This window comes from Rhinolophus sinicus, linkage group LG04, assembly GCF_036562045.2.
Source record: "Rhinolophus sinicus isolate RSC01 linkage group LG04, ASM3656204v1, whole genome shotgun sequence".
Taxonomy (NCBI): Eukaryota; Metazoa; Chordata; class Mammalia; order Chiroptera; family Rhinolophidae; genus Rhinolophus; species Rhinolophus sinicus.
This window is the reverse complement of record NC_133754.1, coordinates 138,767,771-138,782,761: the sequence shown is the minus strand read 5'-3', so window position 1 is coordinate 138,782,761 and position 14,991 is coordinate 138,767,771. Positions and strand designations below refer to the sequence as shown.

Here is a 14,991-nt window from a genome sequence, read left to right as displayed (position 1 = left end):
ATCTTAAATTCTGTCCTCAGAGAAACCTTAACCTATGTTATTGTTTTTGCTGCCAAATATGGATGTCATACTCCATAAAGCTACTTGTTTATAAGGAGGTTGAGTACTATGCTTCAGGTATACTGCGAAGTTTGCAGACTGGCCTGAACATATGCGCCCTGCAAGTTACTTTGGCAGAAAAATGCATTTCTGAATTTCCAATTACCAGAAGCAGAATTGTACTCAATTCCGAGGTAAGATTGTCACTGACTACACATCCCAGTAGATCTGGGCAAACTAACATGTTGTCTCATCAATAAATCCTGTATAAAGAGTTCCCTTCCTTGAGATGGATTTAATATAGCACACTGCTTCTTCCTATGTGATCCATGACTCCATAAAAATCCACTAAAATATCCTAAGATGACATGAACCAAATTGGTGTGGGGACACCACTCCCTTACCTGGGAACCACAGGGAGTTTTCTCTGATAAAGATAAGGTGGGAAGATTGGGAGAGGCTCTTGCCTGGTAACAAAGTGCTCAAAAAATAGAAAATAGATGAAAGGAAATGTTCTATCCTTAGCACCCAGCACGTGACTGAATAACAGGGTTTTGAACACCAAATACTAATAAATATTTTTTAATTTAATGATAGATGGTATAAATAATGCCTATTTAAAAACTTTTAACTTAACAATAATATATCTAGTTCTTTTCATAAGTATGCAGAGAATTTTTTTCAAATAGTTGCGTGGTATTCGAAACCACCAATAGTCTAATGATGGACATTTTGGTTGTTTGCAGTATTTTGCTATTACAAGCAATGAGTTAATGTTAATATTTTCTGAAATTCCACTTCTCCCTCTTATGAGTAAGTTATGTTCCTAGCAGTGAGATCAAAAGACGGGCCCATTTAAATTTTGAAATATGTTGCCCTCTATATAGAAGGTTATAATTTACACTCCACAGGGATAGATGACAATACCTATTTCCCCACATCATCACCAACACAGTGTATTAACAATTTTTATGAATAAATTTAAATATCTAAAATATTTAAGTGTTTTGTGTTAATCTATTATGTGACATAAGTTCTTTGATACTTGTAAGAGAGCTAAAGCATTTGAAAGCACTTTAAAGAATAATGGTGTTGGGGGTTGGGGGCTGGGAGAGGAGAATGTAAATAGTAATGCTGAGCACACACTGTCCTATATTAAATAACTTTGCTCTGCTTTTTTAGGATCTATTAGTCAAATGCAGTAAAACCAGAATTTTAAAGATTCTCAAGTTTTATTGCTCAGCCACCTCAGCTTCCTGCCATTGTTAATGTACTGTAAGAGGGCATTTCAATGCAACTCTAAAACTCTTGATCAATACACCTCAGCTGATCAGTAGGTAGATTAACTTACACGTAAATGAGATTTGTTTCTTGGAGAAATGTTTGTAGCATTTGATACCCCAACTCATATTTTTAAGGACTTTTCCATCTATGATTATTTTTACTTTCATTATGAAGATGTTTTTTAAATTAAAATTTATTGGGGTGACAATAGTTAGTAAAATTATATAGGTTTCAAGTATACAATTCTGTAATACATCATCTATATATCACATTGTGTGTTCACTACCCGGAGTCAGGTCTCCTTCCATCACCATATATTTGACCCCATTTACCCTCATCTTCCACCCCTCCTACCCGCTTACCCTCTGGTAACCACTAAACTATCATCTGTGTCTATGAGTTTTTGTTTGTCTTGCTCCTTTGTTACTTTCAGCTTTGTATCCCACAAAACCACAATGAGCTAACACCTCACCCCAGTCAGAATGGCTATTATCAACAAGACAAATAATAACAAGTGTTGGAAAGGCTGTGGATGAAAAGGAGCCCTCATACACTGTTGGTAGGAATGCAGATTGGTGCAGCCACTATGGAAGGCAGTGTGGAGGTTCCTCAAAAAATTAAGAATAGAATTACCATATGACCCAACAATCTCTCTCCTGGGTATATACCCCCAAAATCTGAAATCATTTATTCCTAAAGATATATATGCTCTGATGTTCATTGCAGCTTTATTTACAGTGGCCAAGACATGGAAACAATCAAAGTGTCCTTTGATAGATGATTGGATAAAAAAGATGTGATATATATATATACACACACAATGGAATACTACTCTGCCATAAGAAGAGATGAAATAGTGCCATTTGTGACAACATGGATGGATCTTGAGATTATTATGCTAAGCACAGTAAGTCACACAGAAAAAGTTGAGACCCATATGATTTCACTGATAAGATTTTCAAGTGTACATAAAGTACATAGATTAATATAAAGATTTCTATCACCAAGTTTCAAAACTTACTAAGATTTTGTCAATCTTAAATCATTTCTACTGCCAAGTACTTTTTGTTTCCTTGGCTGGACATTTTAAAGCAAACCCAGACATAATGTAATTTCACCCATAAATATTTCAGTAGTATGCAGATATTTTGTGCATATGTTCAGCAGGAAACAGGGCCCAGAGAATATGGCTACTATAATAAATACTGAGAGCAGGGAGGCATGGAGCAGCTATGTTCCAGCTGGGTTTAAGTGAAGCATGAGTTTTCCTCATAAAAAGAAAAAATACTATCAAATACATGGTGATGGAAGAACTGACTCTGGGTGGTGAACACACAATGTGATATATAGATGATGTATTACAGACTTGCACACCTGAAACCTATGTAACTTTACTAACCATTGCCACACCAGTAAACTTTAATTAAAAAAAGAAAAACACCTACTAGAAACTTGGATCTTTATTGTTTTGCTTTCTTGAGTCATTATCCGAAGCACAACCTTACATATACTCAATAGAATACCAACTTTCATATAGCAAAGGGGCATAAACAATTATAACATAGACAAATCCAGTTATAGTTGGTAATTCCAATTCTCCTCTCTCAATAACTGATAGACAAATAGACTCAGAATCATTAAAGATCAATCAACTTGACCTAACCAATATTTAGAGAACAGTCCACCCAACAATAACAGAACACATATTCTTTCCAAGTGCACGTGGAACATTCACCAAGATGTACCATATTGTGGTAAAATAAACTCCAATAAATTTCAAATTACTGATCTACAAATGACATTCTCATACCACAAAAGAATTCAACAAGAATACAGAAAGATATCTGGGGAATCTCCAAACATTTGGAAATTAAACAATATACTTCAAAATAATCCATGGATCAAAAAAGAAATCCATTGGCCAAAGAACAATAACAATACAAATTATTTTGAAATGCTTGGCAAGGAAAAAATAACATACCAAAATTTATAGGATGCAGCTAAAACAGTGTATAGAAAGAAATATATAGCAGTAAATGTGTATATTAGGGGAAAAAAGAACTCAAATTCATGATCTAAGCATCTACCCTAAGAAGTTAAAGAGAAAAGAGTAATCAGAGAGAATCAAAGCAATCAGAAGGAAAAAAAATAAGAGCAAGAATCAATAACAGAAAATGGACAAAATAGAGAAAAATAAATGAAACAAGAAGCTGTTTCATTGAAGGATCAATAAAGTTGATAAACATCTAGCTAGATTAATAAGAAAAAGATCTATTAATCAGTATAAGAAATGAGAAAGGACAATATTACATATCATATTGATAGAAAAGTATATTATGAACAACTTGATGGAAACTAATTTGACAACTTGGGTGAAATGGACAAATTCCATGACATAAATAACTAAAGCTCACTCAGCAAACAGTAGATACATTAAATAGATCTATATGTATTAAATAAATCGACTCCAGTAAAAATCTTCTCACAAAGAAAACTCAAGGTCCATTTGGATTTGATTGTTAACTCTAATAAACATTTGAAAAAGAAATGATCCCAAATTCTATACAAAGAGTTCACAAAAATAGAAAATTAGGAAACATGTTTCAATTTATAAAACCAGTATTACTCTGATACCCAAATCAAAGATAATTAAGAAAACTACAAAGCAATACCTAAGAAACATAGACACAAAAATTATTTATACAATTCTAGCAAATCTAATTTAGCACTGTCATACATCATGACAAAGAGGTTTAACTCAGAAAAACAAGATTGTTTTAACATTCAAAAATCAATAATTTAATTTACTATATTAACAGGCTATAAATAAAAAACAATGCAATCATCTTCATATATCCAGATATAATTTCTATCTTGAATTGAAACACAATTCAAGATAGAAACTATTAGCAAATTAGGAATATAATGGACTTTCCTCATCCTGATAAAGGACATCTACAAAAAAACCTACAACTAATGGTAGAACTGAACGCTTTCCCCAAGACCATGAACAAGGTAAGGATGTCCACTCTAATTTCTTCTCTGCAACACTATACTAGAGGGCCTCGCTGGTGCAGTAAGCAAGAAAAAGAAATAAAAAGCATACAGATGGGAAATGAAAAGGTAAAACTGTCTTTAATTACAGATGATGTGATCATTTATGTAGTAAATCCTAGGAATCTGTAAAAGAAACTTACAAGAACTAAGTGACTTAGTAAGATTACAGGATACAAGGCTAATGTACCAAAAATGCGAACGCATTTCCAAAGCAATGGCTAATAGATGTATTTTAAATTTGGGTTGTTTGATAAGGAACAGGATATTGGCATGCTATCAAAGTGCCTTTGCCCAGATTCCTTATTACTGATACCTAACAAGGAAAGCATAATAACTTTATAGTGGAGAAAAGGAAAGACGACTTGACCTGGTGATCAAAATTCATACTACCAACAATAGGTAGATAGACCTCCGTGCTCCCTGATTTGATATCCTGAGGGGGACACAACATCTGTCAGGTAGTTTTCTGACTGGCGGTGCATAACATGAACGTTTTCATGAGGAAACCTTAGAAAAACCCAAATAAGGGAATATTCTATAAAATAACTGATCTCTGTTCTAATATCTCGATGTCATGAAGGAAAGCAAAGGGGTGAAGAATTGTTCCAAATTAAAGGAATCTAGAGACTTGACCACTGAACATAATATATGATCCTGGACCAGATGCAGTATGAAAGAGAAAACAAAATGTTATAAACGATATTACTGAGACAATTTATGAAATTAGTCTATGAACTGTAGATTAAATATAAATACTGTATAGCTGTCGAATTCCTGAATTTGGCAACTCTACTGTGGCCACGTAAGAAAATATTCTTTTTCATGGGCTATATCTTGTGAAGTACTACAGAGTAAAGGAGTGTGACATATGCAAATTACTCTCAAATGATTCAGAAATCAAATGAGTGTGTTTATATATGTACATATATATACAAAGATAAAGAGATAAATCAAATGTGACAAAATACTATGAATTAATGAATACGTTTAAAGGGTATCAGAAGTTGTCTGTTATGTTTATATAAAACCTTCTTTGTAAGTTGGAAATTTTTTCAAAATAAAAAAAGGATGAAGAAACTCTCCCATGATTCATAAACTCCCAGAATAAGGTCCACCAGTGTCTTTCTTTTTTCTCCATTAGTGAAATGTTGACAAAAATTGGCTTTCCTATGTTTCTTATTACAATTAAAGATACGGGTCTTCTAGATTAAATGTCAACCAGTGAAGAGTGAAAGGGGCAGTATGGAAGCTGTTGAAGGAACATGGGCCTTGCATTTTCTTTTTGTCACTTGGGTAATTTCTTTCACATTGATGAGACTTAGTATCTTTGCTTAAAAATGGGAATTAATGATAATAATATACCAACTTCACAGGGCTGCTATGAGAATTACGGAGAAGGTATAAACGCATACCTTTAAAAAGTATATAAAAATTAAATAATGTTCAGACAGTGCTGGGCCTCCGCTTCAAGCCCTCAGACGCTTTCAATCTCCCTCAGAATAACATCAAGATGCTCACCATAGTCTCCAACGTCTCACCTAATCTGGCCTCTATTTCTCTGATCTCACCACTCACCGTCGCCCTCATTTCATTTTGGCTCTCTGTTCCTAATGCCGTCCTTCAAACATATCCTGCTGTAAGGTCTCTGCAGTTCTGTTTCCCTGTCTGAACCACCCTTAGCCCAGCTCCCTTCCTTCTCCACTGCTGTTCTATACTCAAATGTCATCTTATCAGTGGGGCTTTCCCTCAAAAATTACCTACAAACAGTACACACACTTCACCTCCAGTCATTCTCTGCCTTTCTCTGGTTTCTCTTTTCAGCATTATCACACACAACTCACTATATATGTTCATTTACTTACTGTCTTTGTCCTCTTACAATGTTAGCTACAGAGTTGTAAGGACTTTTATTTATTCAGTACTGTATCTTCAGGACATAAATAAGTGCTCAGCACATAACAGACTCTCAGTAAATACTTGTTGACTGAATGAATGAACAGGAAGTAAATCTTGCACATATCTAGTATTTATACAGTCAGTGTATCATAGATATCACCTTAAGTCCATTTAAATAAAACTTTTTCCTCTGTTGATATCTGTCATTATTAAATATCCCCACTGCTTCTAAAATACAATCAATTTAAATGTACTGGATTTCACAGTGGTCTTTGAGATTACTGGAGATTATCTGACATGTGACCATATCCGGTTTGGAGATCACTGAGTCACCATTCTGAAGAAGGAAAGGAGGGAGTGAAGAAATATTCCTCATCGATGTATCTGGATATTTGATTATTTCTTTCCTAGTGATACTACCTCATTACCAATACAGGTCAACTTCCCGATAAAGTTGGACTTTCTTTCTCACCTAAGTTACAGATAATTGGCAGCTGTTCACTCACTTCTAAATATAAAATAGCAGCCTCACATTTCAAATGCCATGTCCTCTTACTTCAGGAAAGCAGAGCACATCTCAAAAATTCAGCAATCGTGTCTGATGGACACTGACACCAACAGACAGTTTTCTGTCAGCACTGAGGCTGACAAATGACAATCAAGGTCCCAGTGCCACCTGGGATCTGGGCCACCCGGGACCCACTGAGTCACAGCCAGCTTGTTATTCACTTGCCACTACCTTCCTGCAGCTGTGGACTCCGGTTCTTCACATCACAACTTGCCCTGACAGATCTAGAATAAAGGATCAGCTGCTTGGCTTGTTCAGTTTCCAGGGCCAGGAAAATCAGACAGGCAACCAACTCCCCAAGGACATTCATTAATTTTGAAAACTATTATTAAATTAAACCAAGGAGGACCATCAATTTGCAAACATCTGCACTTGCAAACCATTTCGTGGTGGGATTTACTCTTAGCAGAAATCAAGAGACACACAAATTCCAGAATAGGAAGCTGTTGTGAGGCATCCTTGGGAAAATTCTCAAGCAAAGTCTCAACTCTTGATATGCATTATTTTTTCTTCTTACAGAACAAATGAGACTAAGTGATTATAGCTAGTGTTCTAAAGCAAAGTGGGCCAAGGTCTTCGTTCCTGAAATACACACTGAACACACTGAACCAATGAAGAATTCATATCAGAATTAGTCCCACCTATGGGCTCCCTATTTAGAAATTTGCCTTGTAGCTTTTTTGATTGATATAAACAGATTAAGGAGAACCTTCATCATTTGTATTCAAAATTAGGCAAAAGCAAATTGAATCCAGTTTTGATAACTGAGCCCCAAATCTCTGTATCAAGGCACGTAGTGAGAAGGGTCAGTTCACTCTCTCTCCTTGTCAGCTATCACTTACAGAGGCCTCCTGTATGATCAATAGACTCCTGTCATTGGCCCCCAACATGGAGTGAGCCAGTTGGTTCTGGGTCTCATGCCTCTCCAGGCTATTTAATGTTCTCTCCTTCGAGGGCTGCAAGCAGTGCATGTAGTACATGGAAATTGGCCCCTGGACGTGACAGGGAGTGAAATGTATCCCGGTATCTCTAGAGTTTGTCTACTGGAATCTCAAAATTTCCATTTCACTGCAGTGTAAAGACTCAAAGGAAAGGTTTTGTCCAGAAAACGAAGGCAGCCCCAATTTGAGAGCCTCTAAAACATAAAATTACCAGGTCTGCTCAGGCTTTTTTACCAACTCTGAACAGCACCCCATGCTTGAAACACAGATACCGTGGAAACATGCATTCTACACAGAGTAAACCAGTATGACCTCCTTGAGCGTTAAGTGTGAACACACTGGAAGAAAGGTTTCCTATTCAGTCGTCTTATTGCACACTCACTCCTCGTTCTTTCACTGGTTTCTTTCTTTCTTAAAACTGAATGTGTGTCACCAGGAATGTGTGGTGGCATGGATAAAGAATGTGGGCTTTGGAGTCAGGTAGTTCTGGATTTGAATCCTTAGTCAGTTAATTATCAGTCATATTACCTTGAGAAAGTGACTGATTTTCTTGGAATCTCAGTTTCCTCATCAATAAGATGATCCAATTAAATTCTCCCTCAAGATGAGACAATAGGTTAAATGATTATAATAAAATGTAAAAATGACATTTTGCTTTCAGCTTAGTTATGTCCCATTACATAGCCCCCCCCAAATTTTCCATTTCTTAAATAAATTAATGAAAGTAAATAATAGAGAACATAATGCAACCAAAAGCTGATTTGTTGAAAAGAGTGATAAAATTGATAAACCTAGGCTGATCAAGAAACAAAAAGAAGACATTAATAACAAATATTAGAAAAGAAATAGGAGAAATTACTACAGATATTACAAAATTAGAAGATTAACATGCAAATTATAGTATATCTGACATCTTACATGAAATGGAAAAATTCCATGAAAGAACATAGAATACCAATTGACACAGGAATAAAATCTGAAGGTGCCTACATCTACTTTATTTCCATTAATAAAACTTAAACCATAATGACTTCAAAGGTAAATTCTATCAAACATTTAATGGAGAAATAATACCAATTCTACACAAACTATTTTATTCAAAGTAAATAATTCACCAAATTCGAAGATTATAATCTTAATAAATCCAGAAAAATATTTAACAAAATCTAACACCCAACTATGATAAATATTTGCAGTGAGCTGAGGAAAGCAGGGAACTTCCCCAATCTGATAAAGGGCATCCACAGAAAACATACAACAAACATCATACTTAATGGTGACATACTGGACTTTCCCCCCACAAGCAGGAGACTGGTCAGAACAACTGCTTTCTCAGATATATTCAACATGGTATTGGAGGTCATAAGAATTTCAAAAGTCCAGAAAATATAAAAGGCATAGAGATAAAACTGTCTCTATTTGCAGGTGACAAGTTCTTCTTTTTTTTTAAATGTAGAAAATGCTAAGAAACCTAAACTATAACTACTAGAACTAGTATGTGAATTTAAAAGATTATAGTATCTGAGATTAATATTAAAAATTAATTTATTTTTATAGACTAGTAGCAAACAATTGTGTGTTCTCAAAAATGTATTTGTAATACGTTCAAAAACATAAAATAATTAGGGACAAATTTGTCAAAAGTTGTGTATAACTTTCACATTGAAATCTATAAAACATTTCTGGGGAAAATTAAAGACCTAAAGAAATGGAGAGAAATACCCTATTCCTGGACTGGAAGCAACAGCATGTTGATAAACATTTAACAACTGGTTTCCCTCACAAAACAAAAGAAGCCCCTGTTTATGGAGTTTGCCAATTTCTGTGGTGTAAATTCTCTGACCCACTAATTCCAGGCTTTCAAATTCCTGAAATTTTAATAATGGTCTCTTGTGATACAGTATGAGCTGTCTTTAGCTCACCAATGACTGAAAGACGTAATGTTAAAATGGCAATTCTCACCAAATTGACCAGTCTCAATCATAATTTGACCAAGCACTTTTGTAGACACTAACAACTTACTTATAAAAGCTATATAGAAATGCAAAGCACCAAGAATATCCAGAACAATCCTGACAAAGAACCAAGTTGGAAGACGTAAACTAACAGACTTCTAGTATTACTTTAAAGGTGATTCAGACAATGTGAGAGACACTGGCAGAAGGATAATCAATGGAACAGAACAGAGGGCTCCAAAATAGACCAAGTCTATATAGTCATTTCACATGCAGAAGTCTTGTCGACAAACAGTGCTAGAATAACTGTTTATCCATGTGGTCTAAAATTAATCTTTAACTCCATACCATATAAAAAACAATTAAGATGGATTGTATACCAAAAATATAAAGCTATAAAACTTCTACAAGGAATTACTGGAGAAATAATTTGCTGTTTGAGAGTAGGCAAAGAGTTCTTAGGACACAGAATGCAATAAACAAAAAAGAAAAAAATGATAAACTGGACTTCATCAAATTTTAAAACTTCTTCTTTACATAGGCTATCATTATGGAAACAAATAAGGAAACTACAAACAAGGCGATAACATCGATAAATTATATATGTGATACCTGCCTGGTATCCTATATAAAGAAAAACAGCTCCACAGATAAACAACCAATTAGTTACAGGCAAATGATTTGAACTCGTAAGCACATGAAAAAGTGCTTAACATCATTAGTCATCAGGAAAATGTAAATTAAAACCACTGTGAGATACAAAGACACAACCACCAAAGAAACTGAAAAGACTGAAAGACCAAATGTTGGCAAAGATGTGGTGTGACCAGAACTCTCATGCATTATTGATGGTAGTGTAAAATCGTACAATCACTTTGGGAAAAATTCTGACTATTTCTTATAAAACTAAGCACGCATTTACTCTATGACCCAGCAATTTCACTCCTAGGTATTGATCCAAGAAAAATGAAAAAAATATATATGTATACAAGAAGATCAGTATAAGGATATTTATAGCAGCCTTACTGACCATAGCTCAAACCTGGAAACAATTTCAACGTCCACTGAAATGAGAATGGGCAAACAAATTGTGACTATTACTTAGCAATAAAAAACAACAAACTACTAATACCTATAACAGGGATGAATCTCAAAACATGCTGTGTGACCTTAATTAAAGAGAGTATATACTGAATGATTTCATTTATAGAAAGTTCTAGAAAAGACAAAGCTAATCTATGGGGGGAAAATAAAAGCTGTGATTATTTCTGGAAGGACAGGAGTAAAGAGTGACTGAGAAAAGGCATAAGATAACTTTTAGGAATGCTGGTATTCTTGAAGATTTGTGCATTTTAATGCATGTAAATTTAACCACAATAGAAAAACTGAGAAGCATAAACAACTTTTGAGTTATAGTTAATGACATGCAGGTTGAAGTATATGGGGGTGAAATTGCTGGTTAATATAATTTACTCTGAAATGCATTATAAAAATAAGATGGTTTGATGGACGACTAGAGGGATGAGTGGATGAGTAGGTATACGATAAAACAACTTCCTCACCCTGGCTGACTGAGTCAGTTTAAAAATAAGAAACCGGGTTAACTTCTTTATCCCAAGTAGTTTCCAATAGCGAAACAACTTTGGACACTTTTACTACCCAGAGGAGAATCTGAACCATTGCTAATACTTTGCATTATCTGGATTGACAGCATAAGTAAGACGGAACAATTTATATCTAAGCTAAAAAAAAATGACAACTGACCATCAAAGGTAGACCCAAGGCATTGCTAGCCCTAACTTTCTTCATGAGGCTGGAAATCTTCCAGAGTGCCATTTAGTCCTTTCTTAAAATACTTCTACGGTAGTTACACTTTAGTTTACCTCCCTAATGCTTGACATTAGGTGTCCAGAGTCTAAAACTGTTCAACAAATGATTGCAAGACATCAACAGGATGAAATCATTCTGATTGATACTGAAACTGAAAAATCACATTTCTGCAAACAACCTCATCTTCAAGGAGAATCAATAACAGTGGTGAAGATCTGGACAGTCCTTGGTGGCCACTCCTGCAGCTTTGGATGAAAGGGAAGCAAAAGGGGGGCTAAAAATAAAACCGTTCTTGCCTAGGAAAAGGCTGATTGTTCTCTAGCCCTGGTATCAAATAAGCACCAGAACCAGTTTGCAATCATTTTATTGATCGATGACAACTCACATCAGGAAGCATGCTGCCAAAAGCCAATCAATCGAAACAGGGAAAAGTCAACCATCAGGAGATTCCTCTTGGGAAAAAGACAGTGGATCACAACAAGCGCAAAACTTACCAGCATGAGTCTCAAACTTCAGCAGAGCACTGCTGTACCCCAGAGTAATCAAGACGGACTCCTTCCCCACACGGCAACATTCAGTGTCTCTGTTGAGTAAGCATTTAAAGACACAGACGCCATCAGCTATAAAGGGTGGGAAAAAAAAAGGATTAGGAAAATCCATTTTGAGCATTGCAAAATTTTCTCATGTTCTCAAGGCTCCCCATTTCTTTTTTCTTGATACAACGCCTCCTGAGACATACGGGAATATGAGGATCAGAGATAAAAAGAGATGACTCTATGGCTGAATACCAATTCTTTGCAGATAGGTTAACACGGCTCAAAACTAACTCTCATTTGTTCTTGCCTTTATGTCCAGGGTCTCATTACCCATAAGCATTGTATTCCCCAAATATTTTGTACCTCTTAATGCCATCCTAAAAGAGTCCAGGTAATGTCCCTACGGGTTATTCTTGAGCACCTACTATGTGCCAGAGATGTCATAAAAATCTCCATTGTAAGTATTATCACTGCCAATATTCCTAGGTGAATACAAGACAGAGTATGGGTCCAAATATGCATAGCTAATAAGTGGCAGAACTAGAATTTAAAACCAGAATAGAATTTGACTTCAAAGCCCATGTTGCTCCTACCACATTGTGCTGTGGCAAGTGTGGAAAAAAAGGGAGCTGAGTTTCTGCAAGCAGGGCCCATAAGTGGCTAGGGTCTCGTTAGAGCCATCCATACATAACTGGGTACGAACTCACTAGTCCTCCTTTTATAGGTTATAGACAGGCCTTTACCACTGGGGCAGCTGTAATGTGCTGGAAAAAAGCAATGAACTTGGGCTTTGCTTTCATCTTTGATGTTTACTAACCGAGGAACTTCAATCACCTAAACACATTGGAGTCACATTTTTTCATTATGCAAAATGAAAATATTGATGCTTATTTCACAGGTTTTTTTGTTAAGACTGAATAATAAAGTTTAAATAATTTCTAAAATCCTATTAAAACAATGAGAGACTATTATTTTTCTTATCATAAAGTAGATTTTGGCTCTTATCTTTGATGTCTTCCATTCCTCCTTACAAAATCAAATGCAGTAAGTGTTTTAAATTCCAGTTACACATAGGCGTATGCATACACATTCAAAACACACAGAGTTAAGATGGTCAAATATTTTCAAATATTTTCAACCATTCCTTCAAATAAATGAGCACCTCCTGATGAAAGCATTCAGATATTTTTCACAAAAGGTCTCGGCTGGTTAAATAATGCAGATGTTTTGAAAACATTCTCCTGGCATAAAACATGATTACAGGTTATTACAGCCAGTCAGTGTCTCAAAGGCATCAATGTCTCCTTGCAGGGACGCAGCCGTGAATGTAGAGGCAGAAGCAGGGAGTTTGGGGCTCTTTTAAACAATGTTTTCTTAAAATCACAAGAAATATTTCTTTCAAGAAAGCAGGATTTTTATCCTTTACCAATTGTTTCTCTTACGGTCTTGAAGTAGGATAAGGTAGAATGAAGAAGGAAGGAGGACCCTAGCCCTCCTCAGTTCCTTGTACATACATGACTGCCCTTTTCCCCGACAATAAGACCTGGCCGGACAATCAGCTCTAATGCATCTATTGGAGCAAAAATTAATATAAGACCCGGTATTATATTATATTGTTATGTTATATTATGTTACATTATGTTATACTATAAAACATAGTCTTATATAAGACCCGGCATTATATTATATTATATTTATATTATATTATATTATATTATATTATATTATATTATATCCGGTCTTATATTATAATAAAATAATACCGGGTCTTATATTAATTTTTACTCCAAAAGACTCATTAGAGCTGATGACCCGGCTAGGTCTTATTTTCGGGGAAACACGGTATTATAGTCTGTGAGCTCTTTGTGAGCAGGGGATATTTTACTTTATTTTGGGGATCACTATTTTTTTTCTGATTCAAAACCTAGCACAGTACCCAGTACTTGATAAATATTTTCTGAATCAGTGAAGGCATTTCTCACTGTATTGACTGCATACCATCCCAGAATAGATACAAAGCTTCAAAATGTATATGATTCAATTCTTCTTAACCAGATAGGCTCAGATTATTTCTTTTGTTGTTCTGGTTTGTTTTGTGTATGTGTGATTTAATTAGGGTATAAACTGAGTTGTTGTTTTTTCCTACTTTTATAAGTTGAAAACTGCTACCCATACATCCTCTTTTCTTCCTTCCCTCCCTATCTTCTGTTTAAATACGGGTGGGGAAAGTCTTTTGAAGCATGCCATAAAATCCAGGAAGTACGTATATCTACTTCAAGTTTTAAAATCTACCTATGGAAAAAAAAATTTTAAACACTTTCAACAAAATTGAAAAGCAATGATAACCTAGGAAAGTGTTTTTAACAGAAATAATATGTCCAATATACAATTAGCTTAAAAAATAACACGAAACAAACATCCCTATTAAAAAGTTAGTAAACTATGTATGGTATCAGATGGGCAGTAGACTTTTTGGGGTTATCACTTTGTCAGGGGTTTACACCCCTGACATTACACCCCATAAAGTCTAGTCATTATGTTGTTTTGTACACCTAAAACTAAAAAAAAAAAAAAAAGTAAGACGGATCAGTAGGCAACTGACAACTAGAAAAATGCCAGTAGCACAACAAATGTGAAAAAATAATGAATTTCAGTAATAATCAATGAGAAATCTAATAAAAGGATGAGCACTTTTTTCTCTCCATTGTCAAAATTTTAAGACTATACGTTGACCATATCAAATATTGGAAAGGGTGAGAGAAAACAGTGAGTGGCCGTTATTCGAAATGTAAATTTCTATATTACCAAAATATGTTCTACCCTTATTGTTTAAAATTTAAAACCTATGTACTCTTTACTAGATATTCTACTCATAATAATTTCTT

General features: G+C 35.0%; 1 protein-coding gene across 7 annotated transcripts in view; it reads right to left on the bottom strand.

Annotated features, from left to right (window-relative positions):
* The window catches only part of LOC109446342 (histone-arginine methyltransferase CARM1), a 243,019-nt gene that overhangs the window by 135,962 nt on the left and 92,066 nt on the right, over positions 1-14,991 (bottom strand). For 6 of the 7 annotated variants that reach the window (XM_074330494.1, XM_074330493.1, XM_019729679.2 and 3 more), the window contains one exon: positions 12,065-12,190. The exons of the other annotated variant lie outside the window; for it this stretch is intronic. In XM_074330494.1, the coding sequence (XP_074186595.1) occupies positions 12,065-12,190 (126 nt within the window). The remainder of the gene's footprint in view (positions 1-12,064; positions 12,191-14,991) is intronic. 7 annotated transcript variants of the gene reach the window in all.